Below are 24,537 nucleotides of genomic sequence, written 5' to 3' on the forward strand. Positions count from 1 at the left end.
TGCTGGCATCCTTTGACACTTGCCTTTTTCCATATACATTAGAGCATACTATATTCCCAGAAGGAAAGTTAAAGGAAAGAAATATGAAGGACAAGCATTTTTCCAGGATCACTTTACTGGAAATTTTAGAGCTTCTGTTAGCTTCTAAGAAAGAAGATTATTGTTTTACACGTAAATGGAAAGGTTTTAAAACTGATTTTACTTTGAAATGTAACTTCAGAAGGATAACATTCCAGAGGTACTTCAGAATCTGCTCTGTTGAGTGACACCAGCAAGTTTCTTTTCCACTTGAGTTTGAGAAGTGAAGAAAGCTAAAGAAAAAACAGGCAACCTTACAAGGCATAAAAGGAATTATCAACTAACTACTAGCTGCAGGGTAAACACTGGAATATCTACGTCCAGGCACACACAAAATGTTTCTAACTGTCATGGAGATGCCCCAGTACACGCAGTGTTGATTGCTTCCAGACAATATGCCTCTGCTGCCTAGGTGGTGGGTGACTATATTCCACGCAAGTCCCCGCAGAGGTAAAATTCAAGCAGACCAATTCTTGTTGTTGGAAATCACCCACAAAGACTTCAGACTGAGGCAGATTTACTGACCCAATCTTTAAATACTATATCGAGAAATGCAAGTGGGGAAAGTACGTAAGGGAATTTCACTCAGAAATAAAAGGATATGAAAGTTATTACACTCCAAATTAACTGGATCTCTGTTCCAATACAAGAACATTGGCAGATAACTTCATCTAAGCACCAATAAATTGCTTTCTTAAATAACTATTCTGGGCTGTGAAAACAAAGCCAGTATATACCCAGCACTTGTGATTTTTTGCTTGCATCACTCTTTGTAGTCTTGAGTGAACCTTGAAATACTTTTAACAATACAAGCCAAGATCATCAATTAAACACAGGACTAAGGGGATAATTTGTGACTGAGCTTTAGGGTGACAATCACAGACTTAATCTTTGTGAAAACTTGCTCTGCACTAACAGTATCTCACATGTTGAAACAAAAGGCAGTTTCCAGAGTGTCAGAAGAGGGAGTTTCAGTTACCTCCTTCAGGTTTCCAGTTCACCTACTTTGCCATATTTTTGATGTTTCCAGAATAGATAACTGGGATTCCTGCCTTGAGGGATAAGGGAATGCCATTTTCCCGTCCTTTAAGAGCCAGTGCAGGTGCAACAGACGGGAACTGTAGCAACGTGCAAAGGCTGATTAAAGAAAATGCCTGAAACGATCTCAAGTTGTACAAACCCCTGCTCGGAGATGATTCTCACAGCTATTTTCAGATTTTTCATTATTACATATTCACAGCCACCAGCAAAAACCAGGAGGTTTTATTCCTCTGCATCATCCCAATCAACGCTGCTTCTCCTACCCATGTCAGGAAGGATTAAAGTAAGCAGGTTCCCCATAGCCTTTAGTTTCATTGCCTATATTCAGTTAAGATTTTCCTCAGCCTCAAGGTGGGATACAAATTCTTCTGACTGTAGAGTTTGCTCCCACATCCTAATACTCCTCCTGGACCCAAATTCTTAAAGTACATTTCCCCCCCTCCCCCCCCGGCCCATTTCTTTCATTTCCTTGTCACTTCCTTTACGGAAAACTCAGAAGTATCAATTTTTCTACTTGGAAAATCATTCTTGTGGCTTATAGAATTTTCCTAAGATCTCACTTGCAAGTGAGATCCCCTCAATACTCATCACTTGGGTAGTCTGGAAGGAAGAAGAGGAGCCAAAATGCTGGAGTGAAACGAGGGTATTCATGCAATGGGTGAGAAAGACTATGAAGTGTGTTCCTCAGTAGTTATTACCATACCATCCACCCAAGTAACAATGGAGCTCTGTTAAAACGTGTGGGGACCTACTGGCTGAATACAGGAGTCCAGAAACATCTGCTCCACTCCTATTTGGAAATAAAAGATAATGTGACAATAAAAGCTATATGATTTAATGCCTGAGCTCAGTGAAACCTCGCCATATTGCTTGACTGCCTTTCCCCTCCTTCCCCCAGTGAGGCTACATAAGTGAATCAACAGAGCAAAGACAGATGTACAAGTACTTGAGAAATGCACAAATACAAGCCAAACATCCTAAACTGTGCTGGAATTTTAGGCATTGATTACCATCCACAGGAATACTATAAATCTGTAAATCTGACCTTTCCTATATGCGTTGGTCCCACACGCCACTCAGGTAGCACCAGACAGGAAGAGGAGCTATTCAAGTGAATGGCCTCTTCCACTGGTTTTTATTCACAGCAGGGTAGGAGAGTTCTCTGTTTTTGGTGAATCTCACCTGATGATAGATAAACCAGAGGCGGAAGAACAGAGAACTTCTTAATCACAGTGAAAGCTGAAAGAACAGACTCTTTATAGCCAGCTTTGCGCGCAGAACTTGTTCTTGCAATCCACAGGAAATTCAGGAATGAATCCCATTTGAACCTTGTCCATACTGGTAAATAAATGGGATTTTTTTTGGTTGTTGTTCTGTTGAACTTCATGTGAACTTATTAATTGCTGGACTATATCGTCCCACTGAGTTATTACATTTACACTGTGTTAATAGGTTCTATTAATGTCTGAGTTCATCTTCAGGTCATGGGTCATTAACTGAGGCATGGTTTGCATTGTGGCCTATTTTTCATGAAAGGCTTATTAAGAAAGACAGAGACTATCAATGTTAATGCCATTTACTTTTCAAGAATCTAATGAGGTCATTAGTTTCCGTGTTTAATTGAAGTGCCAAACGTAAGCATAGAAGATAAAAATGCAGTTGACCTCATCTTCATTTCAGTTGGGCAAGAATATATTACACTATTCCTCTCTCTTGCCTATTTTAGGACATTTTTGCAGGAAATGAAGCAGGCATTCCTGTGCTCATTAGTGCTACGAGAGCCATGCCCCAGAGTACCTCTGAAACAACCAAATATGTGCTTCAGACCAAGTGCCTGTTCTCCTTCACCTAGATGACACTGGAAGCTTCTAGTGCCTGAAACCAGATGGTTTCAATAGATGATGTAATTTTGGTTATTTCTGCAGAACAAGCTCTTACAATATTACACTTGCTCTGACTACGCAGCATATGAAATTACTGCGAGTCTTCTAAGTACACTTCATGTTTTCTGCATAAAAGGGAATTGCCTTATTTTCTGCATGTATTAAATTTCTCTTGACCAAAAGCTTTTAAACTGTGGCAAAGATCAGCTGTCTGCCCCAACTGCCTGTCTTCATGAGCAGTACTACCTAAAGACAAGTAGAACACATTATTGCTCATGTTGTTCCAAGCTGACTTTCATCTTGCAATGAGGTACATTGTTTTATACACAGTTCCTTTTTCTCCCCTTGGCAAGATAAAAATCTATGAATTTTACAATGTTTTTATCATACACCAAACTTTCCTTTTATAGTACTTCACACTATAAAGCCAGCTCTGATATTGTATCAAATCAGTGTAATGTACAGCACAAAGTACACACAGCCCTAGGATACAAGCTGTAATGTCAGATAAAATGATTTAGATCTAAGAGATACAATATGTGGGATTGTGTGTTGTAAATTCCTGGCTGAAGAGAAGTTTCTCAAAACTTATATTGCTCATTCCCACTGAGCAGGTATCTGCGATAGACTTTAGATGAAATTACAATGAGAATGGTTATATTTCTGTATGCACCTAATGAAATCTAAATATAGACACTGCACTTCATCCAGATTCTGTCACACACCCAAAACATTTAATAACGTGGTCTGATGCCTCCAGGGTAAGGAAGAATGCAAATAACATTTCGTTTCCTGCTTCGCAGATACTTTCACCTCTAGGTATTTGTTCCAGAAGGATACTAATCATAGGAAATGACCTAAAATCATTAGCGTTGACAATTATACATACTGAATAAAAAGAACTAAATGTTGCTTGCCAAGCAGTTTTATATATATTTTAGGAAGTCTGAAAATGAAAAACTCAGGCACTTTTCCCCCTGAACAGTAATGAAAGACACTCAAAATCAGCCCATAATAGGCTACAACCAACTGTTGTCTTTGCTGAAAGGATTGAATCATGTACCTTTTCTATAAACAAGTCCTATTGACAACTGTATTATTTTAAGATTGAAACTAGGCATAAACTGATACTATAAATAAATAAATAATCAAGTTTCCTATAAGCATCACTTTGATTTCGGACAAGATATTAATCTAGGTGGTGATTCAGTATTTCCTAATCCAGGTCTCCATCAACTCTGAAAATACGAAGACAACATAGACCAATGGCAAAAGGCAAAATGCCACAGAAAACTGCTCAAACAAAACACATCATAAAAAGACTTCTGGAAAAGGCAGAAGATGCATTAAATAAGGTGGGGTGACCAAAAAGCAAATTAGGAAAGACCAGATATAAATTATCAACTTCAACCTTTGTGATGAGCTCATTAATTCCTTTTTGCTCAGTGCTCACCTCAGCCTTCAGAAACAAACACTGGCCAACCCTGCTTGACTTTAGGCAACAAACAGGGACAGGCCAACAAAAAGAGATGTTACACAACCTTGTATTGAAAGTGTGCACAAAATGCTATTAGCAGTAGTGCCAGCACAAAGGCAAGAGGAAGAATGGCTGTCCTGACTTCTTAGAATGAGACAAGAAACGCGCCAATTTGGACATCCAAGCTGCACATCTGAAACAGCTTACAGTATTTCCACATTCTCGCAGTATGTTGTAATTCAGGGTGCTTGTGCCACACAACCTTGTAGATCTGAATAAGCAACAGCTTGCAGTAAATTCAAAACAAACTCATTTCCAAGAGTAAGATGTTTTCCCACAGACACATGCAACAGGCTTCCAAGAGTTCGAGCATCCCATGATGCGTGGCTGAAAAGTTTGGAACTAACTGCCAAAATCATCACACACCAAAAGGGGAAAGAAAGCCCCTTACATTTAAGCACCAATAAAGAGAAAAATAATTCGCTTCATGTTTGTCTGCAAAATCCAAACAGTATCTTCCATTTGCTTGGAATGACTGTTTCAGACTTTAATGATTTTATATACATATGTGGTATTTATGCATACTATGGTATTTACAGTAATACAATATCATAATATACAACTAAAATGCACACCAAAATGTTTAGTTTCACTAGTCAGTTCTACAGAGCCATACAAACAGGACTGAAAACTGTATTTATATCATTAGTAAGAAAACAGTTCACTTAATTACCACTGTGATTCTGGAATGGGACTCCTAAAGAGCAGTAAAACTTGTATAATTTTTCACCAGTGTCATTGCATAAGAGAAAGAAACAACTTTGGCTCAGCCTGCAGGACATCTGATCACAACAAACACCTCTGATGGGTGAAATGAGCATGTACTGGAACCAGCAATCCACAATTTAACATGTTCTGTAAGCACTGTAAAAGCAGGCATCCGCTTACAAGGAAGCACCTGAGATAATTACTCCTAAACATCCTCAGGTGTATTTCAAACCTCCTTATCTGATTTAGATGGTTTAGACCTTTTAAAATAGGAAAATAATATATGTAAATGCAGCACATTATCAGATTAAAGGTTTATGCTTGTTTGGTTATTTTTCAAAAGGAGGTTTCTGTTAGTACTGCAAGTTTCTGTTTACCTCTTTCAAATTGAGACAGTTCACTTTGAAATTAAGCTACAAAATTATGTAATGGTTTTTTACACTATGGTTCACATGGCAAAAAATAGGAGAATCAAACCCCTGCACATTAAAAATCCCAATAAAATTTCACCACTAGGATATATTTCAAACACGTTCTTGCAATTGTGTTCGAAGTACTGAAGAAGTTACTGCTTTCACTGCTTGCTTTTGCCATGTGCCGCAGATGAGACACATAATCAGACAAAGTATTCTTAATCTGCTTTGAGGGTAAGAAACTCAGATGCTTTAGATAACCAGAAAGGGTACTCAAGGCAGATTCCGGGATCTCACGTGCTCAGCTACAGAGTCTCAGCTGAAGGAATGGTAACTGGAAGTGGAGAAAACACTAGTGCTGTAATGCAGTTCCAAAAATGCTTCATGGCTCTTACGGTATCTATTGTGAAATTATCTCCAGAACAGTTGCAAAGATGAGACAACAACTTAGCATGTTTGTCCAATGTTAACATGTCAAATGCTAACTCTATCCCTGCCTCAGGACATCATTAACCCGGGTACGCTGACAGCATGTGGGCAACAGCATCTGCACCAAAGACTGCAGTTCAGCATTTCAATTCCAGCATTACAGTATGTTACTCAAAAGCAAATTACAGCGACACCACCTTACACTGAAGAGGATACTACCAAAATATTAAGTCATGCTTGTTTTTTAGCCTCATTTTAAAAAACTAACCAGTAATTAAACTCAACCAGGTAATTATTTTGCCATGTGTTGTCTTGAAGAGATTAAGCATCTTTACTACCAATCATCCGAGATGAAGCTAAGTTTTAAGTTCTACCAAAGAAAAATGCAACTTACTCTAGGACGGAGTGAGTGGCAGCCTGTGGATGGTAACGGTACAGCAGGAGGCAGTGGTTTACTCGAAAGACTTCACCACCGTTTTGGATATGTTTGTAGAAAAACAACAGGTCTTCTGGAACACCCTGGAAGAGAAGCAGTTACTTCAGACTAGGAAGTGATCGGTATTCATGCTTACATTTGAAGACACTTCTTTTTCTGCCACATGAATAAAGTTTAACATTGTGTTTTATTCATATGATTTCTGCATGCCTCCATGAAATTGTCTAATGGGTCATTAAATAAACATATCTGTAGAAAAGATAAAGCTATTGAAAAAGCAAGTAGTGCTATTTAAAAATTAAGTACAGCTGACCACAAGGACAGAGGTGGAAAAATAAACACCATCTCATTTTGACAGGAGTATAAAGCTTGGTACAGGTTAGTCTCAAAAGAGAGAAACCAGCTGCTGAACAGTTCATGAAGCCTCGAGTGCCATGTAACCAAATAGCTCACTTGAAAGGGATCAGTGACTTCAGAAGAGTGCTTTTTCATGTTACTAATGTTCTTTCTCTAATTGCCATACAAATACATACACTGGACTCTACCTAGGAAAGGTGAATCAGACCCCATAATAAGGAACCTTAATGAAAACCTTAATTAAAGCAACCTTCGAATGAGGCAACGTCTGAAAGCAAAACTTTGTTCTTCCATGGTACATCCTTCCTAATGGGATTGCAAGGATTGCTGCTGAGACACTGCAAAAAAACCCCCAACCAACCCATAATTTCCTAGAATTGTGGATCTGGCTCCAGTAAGAGATTTCATGATGAGATGCAACATTTCCCACCTAAAAATCAGAAAGTCTTCATGCCAGAGACAGAGTCTCAGATGGCAGATCTTATGGCCCACACTATTCAGTTACTCATCATAAGCATAAACCCACCTTTAAAGATACAGCCCTATAATGGAAGTAACGTAGTAGCATCTTCTTTGTAATAGTGAAACTTCTTGAAATATGGCTAGAACTTTTAATTTTTCTATGTTTAAATACAGATTTTTCTTTCCTCCAACCTAACATGATTTTACCAGGCTAAAAATCTCTGCTATGTAAACCCAGGTGTGCCAAATAAAATATTTAATGTAGCATCAGTAACAAGCTGAAAGATAACATGAGAAAGTTGAGAAGGAAAAGATACTCAAATACATTTTCCTGTAGGCAGTATCACATACATGAATAACAGAGGCATAAACCTCAACTTTAGGTATTCTACATCAACATAGAAAAGTAAGAGCACAAGTTAAACACAAATAAATAAATAAACAAAAAATTAGCTTTTTTTCTCCCCCATTACCACAGCTTCTGAGTTTCTTCCATAATTAAGAAAAGGAGAGTCTCCAATTAAAATGCAAAATCCCTCTGTGGTTTCTTCTGGCTTTCTAGTTACAAGAGCAATACAGTTCAAGACTGTTCCTCATACCCACCAGACTGAGCAGCCAAAGGAGTGTGGGGAAGGGAAGAGTAATGAGACCAAAAAAGCTTCGAACCCTGGAAAACAAATCTGAAACACTCAACTGAACATATGTATTTGGGGAGAAATCAGAACCAAATCAAGCCCTGTATTTTGCAGCTCCAGACTTCACTACATGATAGATTGATTTAAGATACTGAACTGGGCCATGTTCCCAGATTCTGAATAACATGGATCCTGATCTGGCTCCTTGCTAAGGGCAGGGTATCTGTAGCTGTCAGTTGTCTTTGTAGATACTGGTCTGACTTCTTGATTAAGAGCTGCAATGCAGAAGCAAACTTTTGGAGAACCTCATAAAACTCATGCTTTCTATGAGCCTACTTGGAAAGCCACAGAAGAAATCTGGGGGAAGCTGGAGTAGCAGACAGAAACCATAGTCATCAAGAATATAAGAACTCCATAAGCTCAAATTCTTTCCATTTATCTTGTAGCCTTTTCTTATTGTGGTCTTTTTCTTATTCTGGACTTTAATGGAAATACTGAGAGTCTGCAGCAAAGTTTAAACCTTTTTCTCTCTTTCAGTCACACACTAGACTGTGACAGGCAAGGCACAAATTCTGTAGCACATAACTACTGCAGTAGTCATATTCTGATTCAGATATATTATTATATCACATCCATATTTGCAATTCTTTTTTTTTTAAATTAACAATTATATTAATAAAGAGAGTTACAGCAGAACTAAAAAGACCTTTCAAGATGCTGTTTGGTTCCGAGTGCACTTTTGCTTTACATCAGCCAGCAGAAATCCTTTGAAATGAAGTCTGCTTGCCCCCAGGAAGGAGCAGGTGCCTTGTACTGCTCAGCAGTGGCCTCTCACATTACAAAGGAGCAGCCCTGCCATGCATTTTTCAGGGAGGGAAGATGTTGACTGTGCTACAGATCCTGCAGGGATGGGACTTCCTACAGCTCTTGAGTGTGTAAGTTTGTTGCGGTACAAGAGTTTCTTCCCAATTGAGACGTATTATTGGATCCAGATGGCATTTTAAACACCAGGAATCTTTTCCAAACACCACAATTTTCAAAGAAAAAGCTGTTTAGCCACTAAAGGGATATTTTAATGTATTTTGGGAAAATTAATATCCATAACTGAAAATACCAATTTAACGAGCCAGCATTTCAGCAACAGGCTACTACACGAACAGTTTCAACATTAATAAATACAATGAAATTGCACAGTTTACATGTTACTGACTATATACAGAATTTTCCACATTACAGGCAAAACCCAACCCTACATGCTCTGCAGCACTGAAGGAGAAGATCACTGGCCTGCTTCACTCAGTGTTGTGCTCATCAGCTGCTGATTGCAACTCCTGGTGAAAATCACTGCTGGTTCTAACCTGCATGCACCAGCCATACACAAAACCATCATCCACCTCAACATATTAGCAGTAAACAAATGAAGGGTTCATGATTACTCAGTATTTTGGGCAGGTATCACTTGCTGTGCTGATGGTTGGCTGTACGTTAATTCTGTATACACAATGGCTGTCAAGCAGGGAATCTAACTTCAATCAGAGTAATTCCTTGTTCAGGGACCAAATTAAGTATTGCATGATTCTCCCCTTGTCATCTTCTGGCTTTAAACTTAAAGAGGGCAACTTTAGGTTAGAGCTAAGGAAGAAGTTCTTCACAGTGAGGGTGGTGAGGCACTGGCATAGGTTGCCCAAGGAAGTTGTGAATGCTCCAACCCTGGAGGTGTTCAAGGCCAGGCTGGACAGAGCCTTGGGCGACATAGTTTAGTGTGTGGTGTCCTTGCTCATGGCAGGGGGGTTGGAACTAGATGATCTTAAGGTCCTTTCCAACTCTAACTATTCTATGATTCTATGATTCTCACTGCTTGCCATTTCTCACTCTTAGCAGATGACTGTGCATGAAACGCCACTCCAGCTGCAGCATCTTCAACATATGTATTTGGCAAGGAGATGCAAGCCACCTACCACTACAACAAGCAATTCTGGCTACAGCTTTTGCAGCTTCACCATCAGTTATGGTGAGGAACATCAGTAGGTATAAAGATACTAATAAGTAATTTTTGGAGGACTTTTAATAAGAGTGGCCTTCTGTGCAAAGCTGTAACACCTGGTGAGGGATCGTGTTGTGGCCCTGGGACAATCAACAGTAACTACTGGACAGAAGTTACCATTACGCTGTACAGGTATAAACACAATGCAAGAGCTGCCTTTTAATGCTAAACCTAATATAGGAGATTGGTTCTGTAGCAGAACCAGCCTGTCCCAACTTCCTCACCCATCACTCTCCCCTCCATTCAGCCTTCTCTCACTCATCTCTGACATGTGCTCTTCCCCATCCTCTTCCAGCTAACTGGCACTGTAGTAGGGCAGAACCTTGTGAGCAAAAAATCAGTGGAGATTTAGCCAGTGGAGATTTCACTCTAACCACTGAAAATGGGAAATCAAAAACTGAATATGTGCACTTATAACAAAAAGTGATGACAAACAAGACAAGTAAATCTACCTTCACATGCAAACATTTCCCTTTGGTTTGGGAAAGCTTAGCCCTTTCTCTTGATCACAAGCATCAAGGAAAACTGGGCTATAACTTGGCACAATTTGGACACCAGACAGTGACATCAGGGAAACTGCTGTACAGAAGAAGCCAAGCTGCTTTAATTCCTCAGAGGAGCCTAAAGTTGGTGAATGGAAAGAAAATCAAAAGGAAGTAATTTTTGATTCCGCACTAACCTGTATCTTACAGGACTTTGAAATAGTTTGTTTCTATTTTTAAACCCACTCATTTCATACCACACTTTTTAGAACATTCATTAAAAAAGAAACACATTTCAGTATTAATATTATACTGGAGTTGCATAAAAAGAGAGATCAGATGGTGTATATTACAACATTTAAGATTAAACAGGAAAAAAGTTCTAAACTCAGGGTCATTTAGCAACAAAGCAGAGATGTTGAGTTTAAAAAAATAAATAAATAAAAATCAAAGTACTTCTTTTTAAATACATATACCAACAGCTGCCCAGCAGCATTTCCTCAGAGCCTTGAGCTAAATCTTACAGCAATAACATGGTTGCATGGTAGTGAACACAAAGACACCCTATGTTAAAGGAAGTACTTCTCCCTCACAAACAAACGCTGTTCTGCCAGGCACTGAACTCTCACTCAGCAACAAATGCTGTTCAAAGTGTGCTGCTCATGGGGAAGAGCTACTAAGCTGCTGGAACCTAAAACTAAGTAAGAAATTCTTCTCCAATTGACATGTAGAGGTGAAAAACAAATAGGAACTCAAGCAATTTATCAAGAATTACCCAGTCTTTGGTATTTCCCTAAAGGCAAGTTTTATATTAAATGTCGATCATATTTTCTTTGGTAAGGAACAACAACTCACTGAAATTATCATGAATTGAAATGCTGTTTAGTTTAACTTCCTTCAGGATAGTCACCAGAGGTATGCAAGCAGACTAACCACAAGCTAACTCCATAGCTATTAATAGCTTCTCTGCAGGATTATCCAAGGTATTTTAAAGGCTCTTTGTACAGATGTCACTTCATTTTTTTTGGCTCCCATCCAAATTATGTCTTTACATCATTTTGCCTTGATTGTAAGACTTAAAGCCTGCAACATTTCCTTCATTGTTTGGGAAATGACAGGTTAGAGGAAACGCCAAAGATTGCTTTCATCCAAACGTATTGTCACAGAGAAATGCAGTTAAATAAAGATGACAGGGAAGTCAAATGGAAGGGAGGTGGTAAATTCTAAATGGTTTTTAATAACAGACTAGCAAAAAATTTCATTAGACAAGGGAAATAGTGTGAATTTTCAAAGAGCTTGTAAAGTGTAATTAATCACTGGCTCTACCACTTTTTCTTCCTTTTCACATCAAATACTGATCTCTGTTCAGCCTTAACTATACCAAGGCAAAAACATTAGTGCCTGTGTTTTATCCAGATTTTTCCCCAGAGCACCCTGATAGGTTATTTGACAGACTGACTGTATTTTAATTCATGTTCTAAGAAAACAAATTCCTACTTAGCCTTTTGCCTTTCAGGCAGTATTGTAATTGCTTGCCTTTCTAGAGGGAATGACATTTGTGTGCTCTGGCACAGAAGAATGGGAAATCCATTAGTTAGCACCTAATAGCCTACAACGTTATTTTAAAGCTTTGCAGCGTGTGCTACTGTCTCCTATGCACCAATGGATATTTTGACACCTCCTCAATTCATGCTTTTTGTGACCTTTTATCACAAAAATAGATCAAAACTGAGCTCCAGACACTAGTTGGAGCCACAGTTTGTATTCAGAAAGGCCATAATAAGGCTTAGAATATGCTATTCCATCTGGGGCTCATTAAGAATAATTTCCCCCTGTTTAGACTCCGAGATTAGCTTGAAACTTCCAAGGCTGTCAACTCCATTTTTTGCTTTTATACACTTAAAAAGAAGGTTAAATAGAGAAATGACAGGAAATTTGGGACCAAGTTGTGGTAAAACTCTACAGAAAGTAACGAGTGTGGTATATCACAGTTGTGATGTCACAAATAATACTGCCTGAATAAAGCCAAGACTCTACAATTTGCCACATTTGCATGGAATGGAGCCTGCAGGTTAGCAATGCTCATTTATCAGTCCTTACTGTACTCAAGATTTCTCAGAGCAACAAGCCACATTGTTTTAGCCTAGTGCCATTACACAGAAGTGTCTAGAACAAGACGACAACATGCCAAAAGACACAAATAACACGTCTTCCCAGGGATCTCCATCTGGACATTAACAGCACACAAATCTGTTGTCCACCTGAAGAGAACATTTTGGTAAAAGTACACAAGGTCAGTTGGATACATTTGCAAAATATTGGGTTTGTATGCAAATTGAAGTGCACTGTCAAACCTATGAAGCAATAACTTTGCGTAGCTAATGCCAGACACCACGTCTACCACTGCACATGACTAGTTCCCTATAACAGATGATGCAACTTCAAGATCTGCTTTTCATATTATCCATGACCGTGTACGTTTTTTGCCTTAGGATAACTTTATGATACTTTTAGACACAGTTATGACTTTTCAACAATGGTGCCAGCTCTTAGAAGACACCAGAAAGTATAGAAGCAAACCCAACCATGCAGATAACGTCACACGCAGACTTTGAAGGTGAGTTCTAAAGGGTTTAGTAAAGTCCTGCTACTTCTCTCAATAAGGAAGCACTTAACTCTTTATCTGAATCAGTTGGATAACAGGAAGATTATTTCTCATCAGCTTCCTAAAAAATTAAGTCAGAAACATGGTTCTTGTGACTCTCCTCCTAGCAGTGGATACTATTTAAAAAGTTACTTTATAGGCTTGTGCCCATTTCTATTGTATTATCTTCATCTCAGTTAGTTGCTTCTGCTTTAATTCTCATATATCAGAGGCTGCATAAATAACACCTCTACTATCTTAGTTAATCAGTGCATAAAGCAAACCTGTCAGGTTCTTAGCCACCATTTATGAAGATACTATTTAGGATTTTGCTTGGACACTGCCACAGTGATTACACAGAAGGAATAAATTTCCAGCAACTGCAGATCTTGACCAGAAAGAACTTTATTTCCAAAACCATTTTGTAAATATTTGTTAACAATCTGTTTCATGTAAAGCCTGTATGGAGATACATGCAAACATGCACACTTACCTGCAGTAAAAAGAGATTACATCATAGCTTATATATTTCTACTCTACCAGTCCACCCATACTACTAACATAAACATCAAATCACAGTTTCTTCCATGGAAGAATTATCCTCCATTTGTCCTAAGCACTGAAATATGAAGAACAGGTGTTTGGAATTAATTCCAAATGAGAAATGCAGCTTTTTGGCATGGAAACAGCTTAGCAAATGGAGAAGGCTGAAATGTGGAGATTTGTTGGCCTGTTTCAGTGTTTATTTGCAGCAATAAGACACTTACGGGTCACACTGTTAAATAATAACCAATAGTGGAGATGGAAGTGACCACATTAAAATAGTCAGAGCACAGGTCAGGTCAGAACATACACGGGTAAGATCCTTAAAAGTCTCAGTACTAGTTTGTAACAGCTCTGTTGATACACAGAGAAAATCTTTCTTTGCCTCAAAGGAATTCTTTTAAAATTAGAATGAATGAGTTAGATCAATGCTAAATATGGTGCTAAATGCTGGAAGAGTTAGGACTTGATTTTGTGTCCTCTAAACCCACACAGGACAAAGATTTGACTTCACTGCTTACATTCATTGCTTTGTTCAGATCTTTCATCACCGCTGTTCACAGGGTATTTTTTGAAGGTCCTCTGTATCAGCCAGAGTTTGAGTATTGACATGTTGGACATGCCACAATAGGGACAAACAAAACGTTAGACTCCTCTCTGGTAGTTTTTAAAACTAGAAAACATGTCATGCATTGTGGCTGAAAAATCATTAGGATTAAGACTGCCAGTGTATTACATGTGAAGAACCAGTACCAATAGAGCACAACACAAAAATCCCCACAAAACACAGAACAAACAGGAAAAAAACCCAAAACCTAAAAGCCAAAAGCACAGAACAATAGTCCCTTTAACTTAACCTCTTGAACTTTACCATTAGGCTTGCTGTTCAATTGTTGTTACTATGTTTTAGCCTGCTTGCCGCCTTCTTTGAGCTTACCAACAATGCCCAAGAAGTCAAACATTCTTCAGAGAGAGAAAATACAATGATAAGTAACAATAATAAAAAAGAAATAAAGCGCATTGGGCAGCGGATGTGGATGGCATCGGGAGCCAGGCACCATTCCCACCTCTTCCACTCACCTACCATGTAATTAAGGGCAAATCTTTCCACCACTCTAAACAACCCTGTTCTCTGTCTGCTGTCTCCTGAAATTATGTTTTTGTTGGCAGCCTGAAGAACAATATTTTTATATCCTCATACATACATATATACATGTGTGTATGTCTGTGTGTATATATACACACTGCATGGCACAGGATGGCTTCATTTAGAGGCTATAAAGAATAATAATCATAACCTGTTGTAGTTTAAATAATAAAATAGGAAATAGTGTTAGCAGAGGGTTTTTTAGACTACTATTACTGTTAAATGAAAGCATTTCCACTCTACCCCTAAAATCCCACCAAAACCATGGGAAGCGAAACCTCCCAGGTCCAAAACACACAGAATGGATCCAAATGAACTAAGTCTCTTTGCCAACATATTTGTAGTCATACCATAATAAGTACCACCATCCCTGGATTTTATTTCATAAAGATGCTGATGAGCCTAAAACAACCACATGGAACTCACACAGGAAATTTTTAGAGCAAAAGAACACATAATTGTCAACGTAGGAACACTTCTCAGATAACAGTCATTTAATTTGTAATCTCTCAGTCCTGATCCTTGAGGAAAAGCTACTTAACATCTTCCAAGGACTAGCCTTAGAAGTCAGACTGACAAGTGGATACAAGACAAGTGGATAAATGAGATCTAATGATAGTAGTTTTATGGCACTTTGTGACCTCTCCTCCCTTCTTTCTTCACCTTAGGGACACAAGTTTTTCCCCATAGGACAATATACTACAGTCTCTTTGCCATCCTGCACCTTTCTTCCCTTCCAGTCTCTTTCCCCAAATCTACCTTACTTTTCAGAGATGAACTGACTTTTCTTTAGCTTTCAGATCTATTGCATCTATTTCAGGGACTGAAAAGGAGCTCGAATGTCTGAATCCTCCTTCAATTTTTCCAGGTATGCTGACATGTCGAACAAAGGTGTTAGATTTATCTACAAAGTCCATCTCAGCTGTGTCCTTCAATCACCAGAGTTACCCCAAACCAACTGTACTTGTTTGGTTTTCTTTTTAAATAGAAGGGTATATGGTATGACCCAGATTTTTTCAGACCTGAGTTTTTACCTGTACCCCCTTTGCCTAGTGCTTCTTAACAATAGGTTTGGGGCTTTCAGAGGCTGTTGAACAATGAGCTGGTTCCTGGATTATGTATCATCCATAGCACTCACCTTTCCACCCTCATCAAATTTTCCCACATGAAAAAACCATTCTCGAGAACAGAACCAGGTTGGCATGACCACAGTAGGTCCATGGGAGGTAAACACCTAGGGAAAAGGGGGAAAAAAGCCAGTCAGTTACCAGTTACAAACCAGTTGGGTTTGTTACCCAGCATCTGTTGGGGAACAAAGTAGACCTATTGCATTCACCTAAAATCCTCACAATACTCATGCCTAAACTTAACCTTCAGCAATATTAAGAACTGAGAAATTCAAGTGCTTAGTATTTAGCATGTGCTTAGTGTTTAAACTGAGGTGTAAACCAGCACCTTTGAGGTGTCACAGCCAAGAGATTCATCCACTTCCTGCTTTATTAAATCCTAGGTGGAAGTTCTTCCCTGTGAGGGTGCTGAGGTGCTGGCACAGGGTGCCCAGAGAAGCTGTGGCTGCCCCATCCCTGGCAGTGTTCAAGGCCAGGTTGGACACAGGGGCTTGGAGCAACCTGCTCTAGTGGAAGGTGTCCCTGCCTGTGGCAGGGGGTTGGAGCTGGATAATATTTAAGGTCGTTCCAAACCCAAACCATTCTATGATTAACATTCCATAACCTTCTCTTCTATCATAAGCTGCAGCACATGCAGAGTACTTCAAACTTTATTTCAAATTTAGAGAATTATACTGGAAATGACACTTCTATTAATAATGGCAATAGTGATACTGAAGTCAAAGAATTAAGAAGTATCTTACAAAGTTAAAGTTCTTAAGCATAACCCAGATGAACCTCGAGATCTTCCAACCTGGTATTCTACGATTCTTTATACATTTATTGAGTAGGAACTTTCATTGATCTTTTATTTCTGCCAAAGACACTTAAATCTTAATCAAGCTCAGACAAGTAAGATGCAATTTATTTTAAACATCACCAAAACATTATGGATTTGCTTGCTACCCAGTGGTACCTACCTTAAAAGGCTGTTGGAAAGAAAATGCTTTAGGGACTGAAAAGAGAGATGCTATTAATTACATCCCCTTGACTAGTGACAGCTAAGAGCTATACAAACTGGTCTTTGCAGCTTTAAACAAATGTGTTGTAAACACAACTGTGAAATGAACCAGAATCTGGATTAGGGAAGGTAAACTGGTTCTTTCTTGTGTTCCCAGATGAAGTATCTGGCCAAACAAGAGACTGAACTTGTCAAACAGAATGTGTGCAGTTAAGCCAGAAGACTCTGCCTGCTTCCAAAAACTACAGAAGAAATAAAGAGCTTCTGCCTTCATGAGGGCAGAAGAACCCTCACAATTACTGCCAGTCTCCAAACACTAATGAAAATGCTCATCTTACGAGCAGGTGATTTCGTGTCATGCTCTGGTGGTAATATTACTATTCCTGTGTAGCTGACAGTTTTAAACAGCAGCACATGAATGTACATTTTGACATATGCATCTAAGCATTTACATTTTAAAGCTGCTCCTCTTGACTTTAACCTGGGATGGAAATCTTTAAACTCTTCTTATGCATGGCAACTTCCATTTCCACAGATAAACACGGATTTAAACCCCAGATTTTACACACCCAGTTGTATGTAGACCAACTCTCCAAACAAATGGGATTAGAAATGTAATCAAAATACAACTGATCTACTCCCACTTTACTTATTGCATGAACCATCTGACCAGATGCAGGCATCCACGTTAAGGTGAAGACACTGCATGCTAACCCCAGGAACATAATGATAGAACTTCCCTGTCCATAAAGGGCTCATTGGGTGACTCATCTTGACACAGACTCTTAAATTTTGGGCAGTCATATTTAGTCAGAAGAATCCAATCACTTAATGGCTACGATTAACACATTATCAGCTTGCCCATAACTGAAATAACACTACATTCAGAGGTGCTAAATGTCAAAATCTCCCCCCAAAAGTCAGTGGGAGCTGAAAGAGACAAAAAACCAATCCAGAAAATTAGAGCAAACATGATTACTCAGCACATGGTTATTAGCTCCACACTAATTACAAGGGTGGTTGAGTACGGCCTGAACCAAACAATGACCAAACAGTAATCCCAAAAGAAAACAACGGTAGGGAGAAAAGCGAGGCTGGAATGCATTGCACTGAATCTCATTTCTGAATGAAAGACAATCTTCAAAAGAAAAGTCTTGAGCCTATTGGCACACGTAAAATGCATTTGGAGAGGCTAGAATGCTATTCCTCAGTGCAGCCAGGTTCATCAGAGAACAGAAATGCACTTAAAGATGTAGCTCAATGTAATTGGTCACGCTCACATGTAATGAGCGTACACCCCAAATATCTTAGATAATGTCTGTTCCATTGATTTATGTACTTAGGCCAAACCAAAGAGAAGAAGAAGAAATTTCAAACACTAAGAAAACAAAAAACCCAAGCCATCAAAATGGCACTTCTGTTAACACAGATAGTGACAGGGTGATTATGATCATCCTGTCACGCGCTGCATACACTGATGTATTTCCCTGATTTGGTGTTCTATGGCTCACTGTCCCCTCCAGAAAAGATATTAAAGGGGAATCACACAGCCAAAATTGAGACTGATGATGACACGTATGATTCCAGGGTCTTATCATTCCAGAAAGTGTTTGAACCTGGAACACTGCACCAACTAAGAGTCAATGAGTTGGTAAATGAGCTTACTCTAGATAAGTATAATGCAATGTCAAAATAAACTTTAGGAAATTTAAATTGGTGCTGCAAATGGACAATTTAATGGTGCCTTGTCCCTTGCTATGGAACATTAATAACATCTGTGAAGCTGAAATTCTTTTTTAATTTGTTAGCTTAGTTTTCATCTGGATCTGCTCCCTGATCCAACTAACCACAAACACACTGGTGTTACCACAACGGAGGACGTAGGAAAACAGGGCACCAAACACAGAGAAAACGGCAAGAGTGTTCTTTCAGCAGCAGTACAGATAATCCATAAATAATCTTTAACCTGGTAGGGGAATTGTATGCTGAAAGTGTATGTTTACAGCATCTCTATTAATTTAAGAGCTTTCCCATTCATCCTGCCTTTGGCTGTGCACCCCAGTCACTTATACACGCATTGGCACTCACCTGACCCCATGGTCAGCTGGATCTGAGCACTACAGCAGGAAGCAAGCTATTAAGTTATTTTAGTGTTAGTTTTCTACAGCCTTAGTTCTCTGAATTGGTTCAGTGTGGGGTCAGGCTAGCAATACTGCTGACATACTGGAGGGGGAAGGAACAAGCTTTGGAGAGGAAAACAAGACCTGCCTTTTTGGTCGTTGCCCTGTTAATCAGTCCAGCTGTGACATTAAACTGCACCCTCTGCCTGAACACTTCCACTGATGGGAGGAGAACTGGCTGAGGAAAAACAGTGAACTCCTAAGAACTGTCCTGAAACACTTCAAGCACCTGCCAAACTTCTGAAAACCACCTTCAGGAGCTTTTGAAATTTCATCTTAGACAGAAAGAAAAATAACCTCAACCTCTGCCGTTTGGAAAGTCTAGATTTCAGCTTGGTTTAGTCAGATGGGAAAGTCTCCTCTGGGTTTCTTTTTTGCCTACTCCTGTCATACACTCTTGCCAAGGTGTTAAAAAAATGGTTGAACTGGCTTAGTCTGTGATTAAAACCACAACTTCTCCCTTTGTGAGATTGTCACTCAAGATTTTATCCATACATCTGCATGGACTGGAACAAGAGAAACAAAAAGGATATGCTAGCCTTAGTCTGAAAATCAATCATAAGTAGAGTAGGAATTACGATGCAGCTCCATAACTGCTATGGTTGCTTGGAAAAGTTCTCCAGCTCTGCCTAACAAATGTCCTGTATCACCTTGGAACCTCAGAGGGTTTTCAATCCTACTCAGGGCATTAATTCAGCATATTGCAAAGCAGCTTGAACCCGTGAACCTTTCACACACAGCTGTATTGGAAGAGTAATGCTTAATAATAGTTGTTATTAATTACAGTACACTGTGAAGATTATCTAAATATAATCTAGTTGAATGAAACCAACTTGTTAAAAAACAACTACAGAGTTTGTAGATAAAGGTATATGTCTGTTCAGACTCAGAATTCCTGAAGATCACACTGTTGTCATAACCAAACCAGAATCTATCTTCATCAGACCCAGGTGATGGAGCCAGGCTGCTACTTCAGGACTGTAGTTGCTAAATTATTTGGAACTTTATTGTGATCTGGTTTTATTCCAAGGATCAAGTAGCAAGTAACTGAAACTGATTTATTCTGGCTTGTTCTTACTAACTGTTTGGCTATTGAATTACATTCAACTATTACAGAGATTCTCTGAAAATAAATCTAGAGAATATAAAGAGTTGATAAAATGACTTTCCTTTGTTGTGTTCCAAAGCTGTCAACAGCACATGTAATTCTGGTCCCCACTGATGCTCACTTCAGATCATGTCAGCATTCGATAAGAAATGTAAGTTCCAATACTGACAAAGGCATTCATGTGTTTGTAGTAACTCTTCAAGGAAAGTTCTATTTCCTGAAGCAGCAAATCAAAATCTAACAGCCATGTGCCAAAAGAATACATGCAGATGGTGAAACAACCTTACCACACTATGTCATGCACAGTACAGAGGGGAAACCAGGCAGTTCACCAGAGCAACACAGTTAATCAAGGGCCCAGACTGCTTTCCAATGTAACAAGCTAATTCCCCAAAACACATTACACATTTCATTCTACTTACGCTATAGCAGTTATGAAAATTATATCCACACAGTTCAAGGATCAGAAACAATCTCCTATGTTATGATGAATAAAGCTTTCCTATACACGGGTAACACATTAACATGTTAGAGAAAAAGCACACGGCAAGGGCCACAGGGATTTAGCGAGCTGCAGGCAGACCACAGGCTAAAGGACACCACTCCTCACTTAGAAAAAATTATATGCTAAAACACCAGTGTATTAATTCAGCAGGGAATGTACCAGGCCCACATTCCTAAAGATAACCAGGCTTACATCCAGAATCAGGTGTGTCTATTAGCATGACAGAAGAGATATGGAAGGTAGGAAAGAGAAGACAAGACTCCTGATCCTACTTCAAAAAAAAGCCTTCATATTAAAAGAAAAAAAGAAAACCAAAAGTTTGATAAAGCTTGTTATAATTCTAAAGAACCTCAACACCCAATCTGGGATGGATTACATTCAGTTAGTTTATACTGTGCTGGTTTACCCTTTCATATGCCTATATAAATAATTGCCTGTATCACCTAATCATTGCTTGCTTTCCCATTAGCTGAAAATCCCTGCTCTAAAGAAGCTGGGATTTGGCACAGCAAAAAGTACATTTCAGATATAAGACATGCCACAACTCTCCATACTGAAAGGCTGATATATACATAGTAATTCTGGTACTGGCTTGACTAAAAATCAGCATTACTTAACCTTCATAATTTCAAACTCTACTTAGCAACAAAACCAATCAGAAAGAATCAAGAGTTCTGAGAACTGCTAATGCCAGTGAAAGCAGCGAGCATTCAGCACCTCCAAGAAGGTATTCCAGTCCTGCTCCTGGAAAATTTATGACCTGCAGCTCCCCATGATTTCCTCAGGATTTGAGCCTTAATGAAGCTGAAATGTTTCACAGTTTGCTGGAAACACAGCCTCTTTGCAAGAATGGAACCAACAGAGCAGCTGTAAGATGATGCTTTCTCAGTTGCTGCATCTGGTTTTCTGGCTAGTGTTTCCTATCACTGCTTGAAGGGATACAAATCAACAATAGATTGTTGATTTTCTCTAACAACTAACTTGATTATACAGCTAGTTCCCTTTTCAGTACAGAGCTGGAGAGTAGAAGCACTGCACTGCAGAGATGTTCACTTACACCTGAGAGCAATCCCTTCCAACGTTTCAACACTTAACTGAGCTTCAAATTAAGATAAGATTTTAAAAACAAACAAAAAAAAAAAGTCATTAAAAGGCAATAAAAGTTAAATGGTCTCTGGCTCTTTGGTCAATCTTCCACACAAATACAGTCCAATAACCTATGTTTGATGCTTTTACCTACACAGCCACTGTATGATTGACAGTTCACTGTTTTGAAATATATGTAAAAAGCCTTAAGCCTATTCAAAGTTGCAGCCAGCCAATAGTATAGTATAGACTATCCATGAAACAAAGTATTATATAATTTATTGAGTGCCAGAAATATACATAAATATATACATAAAAAAAGACTGCATTCAAAGTTAATACGATCCTAGTTATAGGCTAGATAATAACAGTTGAAAGTGTTCACTTCCATACATAAGCTGTTTCCTGAAAGCCCAGAAGGTTAACCAAGACATAAATATTATTACATGAAAGCTGGTGTTTGCTTTGTGTTTTATCTTTTTATGCACCTTGAAAAGAAAAACTGTTCATTAAAACATTTATGGCATATTTCGATACTTTCTAAAGCATCCCTAAACCTTGAGGGACACAATGCATAAACCTCTCATACGAGTCCCTGCTCCCCACTTCCCTCCATCCCAACACTTCCAGTTCTCCCAGTGTCAGCAGGCAACAGTAAAGGGAGGAAAGCTGGAACAGCAGGAGTGCTGGGAGGAAAACATTGAGTTTGTTTGACCTGCTGTAATAAACATCCTTGTCCCTCACAGTTTGTTACACTCTTTGTGCTTGTCACCAAGCCATTCACTTGAAGAAAAACATGCTGATCCTCTTTACAGCCATTTGACCATTATACCAAAATATAAAACTCTATACAAAGAGTATTCCCTTTGTTATATAAGTTTTTAATATCCAGGCTCTGCACTGTTGGATGTGAAGCCACCATCCCAAATGAGTAAGAGGGTGTGTATTAACACAGCATCTCCTCCTGACATCTCTGGCTACAACAGTGCACCACAAAGAATGACACGCAGGGTAAAGCCTGCTTATGTCAGCCTGCACCCAACCCACCTTTTCTTCCTTTAATCTGCTGCTGAAAGGAAATTTGTTTACAAATTTTCTAAAGGTAAATATATTAACTTTGGGTTTATAGTCTAACACATGTGTATTGAATTAGCTGTGGGTTTGCTTTATGTGAACCAGCCCATGCCAGCCTCATTGTGCTGGATAATTGAGAGCTGACTATACTGCTGAGTATCGCTTTTTCGTAGTTGAATGCTCCTACTAAAAACCCAATAGCAAGCACCATTCTTCTAGTCTTTTTTCAGAGCTTTTATCTACTAATGACGATGAATTAACCTACTGCTCAAACCAGAAGAATAGATGCATGCAAAGGGAATAGCCTGTATGATTTTAGCATGTCTTACATCTTTTTTTCTTGTCTGTAAGCTGCTAAAAGTGGTCTTTGTAACATCCATGCCTTAACAAGTCTCTCTTAATTCTTGGAGAGTTTCCAGTATTTAAAGAGTCAAGTATTTACAATGGAAGAATTACTCCATCCAGTAAAACGAAGCACTTGGTACCAAGGGGTTGGCTACTTGGCTTGCTGTTCATGCTGAGCTTCTACCATGGAAGAAAAGAAAACACTCTGCATAAAGTCATATTAGCAGATACCGAGTTGTGATTAGAACAAACAAACCTGCTAAGAAGCAACACTGACCAATGCTCATGTAATATGTCTTAAAACTGATCTTCCCATTTGACTTTTGGGCACGTAATTTACCTTTTTTGCAGGGTGAAGGCTGAACAGGTCTTTAGATTTTGAAACAATTATCAAAATGAAGGTAATGAAACTGAAATATTCTAAGTTATTACAATGACAAAATATGTATTTACACAAACTTACTAGTAAAGATAAAAACAAATTCACATAAAAAGCAACACATGAAACTTATCCAAGTGCTACCTTCTAAAACGAATGTTCAATCGATATGTGAATAAATCTGACAAAACTTCAGCAATTTTTAAAATGCAGGTATTTTGAGGGAGAAACATGAAATATTTTTGAGTGCTCAGGTTTATCCAAAAGCATGGCCCAGCCTACTCAATACTGCTCCCTGCTACTCCTTCTCAAGCAAATGCTCACATTCTAAAGGTCGTATGCAGCTTGGAAGTGGGGAGATGCATGAACCTCAGTGAATGAAATACATACAAGCACCTTCTAAACAAGCACAGAACTGCAGGTAAGGAGATTACTTCTGAATTTGAAAAGTACAGCTGTGTGCTAATGTACATGCAAAAGGAGAAACAGTAAATATTCACGCAAACTTACTGTATTTCAATAGAAATGGTGTTTCTTTTGTATGGGTTTTTTTTTTTCCCTCTGCTATGGACTTTGAACAATTAGAGCAGGCAAAAAGAGGAAACTCAGATCAGATCTTAGGCTACAGATTCTGATTATCTGATTAACAACTGCAATAGTGGAATAGTGGAATCAAAGCCAACTTTACTTTAAGTCTCTCCCTCATGTCTACCATCATATCACAAGTTTTGGGGGTATCAAAGTACCAAATGCATTCCAGTCCCTCAGAGTGTTTCACTTGCATTCTGTATCACTTCATAATTGTGAAGGGGAGAACAATGCAAAGACATAAAAATCAGACATTTATTTATTTCAGAAAAATAAATTTATCATAGAATCATAGAATAGTTCGGG

General features: G+C 38.7%; 1 protein-coding gene across 1 annotated transcript in view; it reads right to left on the bottom strand.

The window, feature by feature from the left end:
• The window catches only part of B3GNTL1 (UDP-GlcNAc:betaGal beta-1,3-N-acetylglucosaminyltransferase-like 1), a gene marked incomplete at its 5' end in the record, with an annotated part of 29,072 nt that extends 12,999 nt beyond the window's left edge, over positions 1-16,073 (bottom strand). Inside the window, 2 exons of the mRNA XM_010017415.1 lie at positions 6,484-6,608; positions 15,978-16,073. Coding sequence (XP_010015717.1) covers positions 6,484-6,608; positions 15,978-16,073 — 221 coding nt within the window. The remainder of the gene's footprint in view (positions 1-6,483; positions 6,609-15,977) is intronic.
• Positions 16,074-24,537: the final 8,464 nt, after the last annotated feature.

Source organism: Nestor notabilis, unplaced genomic scaffold (assembly GCF_000696875.1).
Source record: "Nestor notabilis isolate BGI_N333 unplaced genomic scaffold, ASM69687v1 scaffold11296, whole genome shotgun sequence".
NCBI lineage: Eukaryota > Metazoa > Chordata > Aves > Psittaciformes > Psittacidae > Nestor > Nestor notabilis.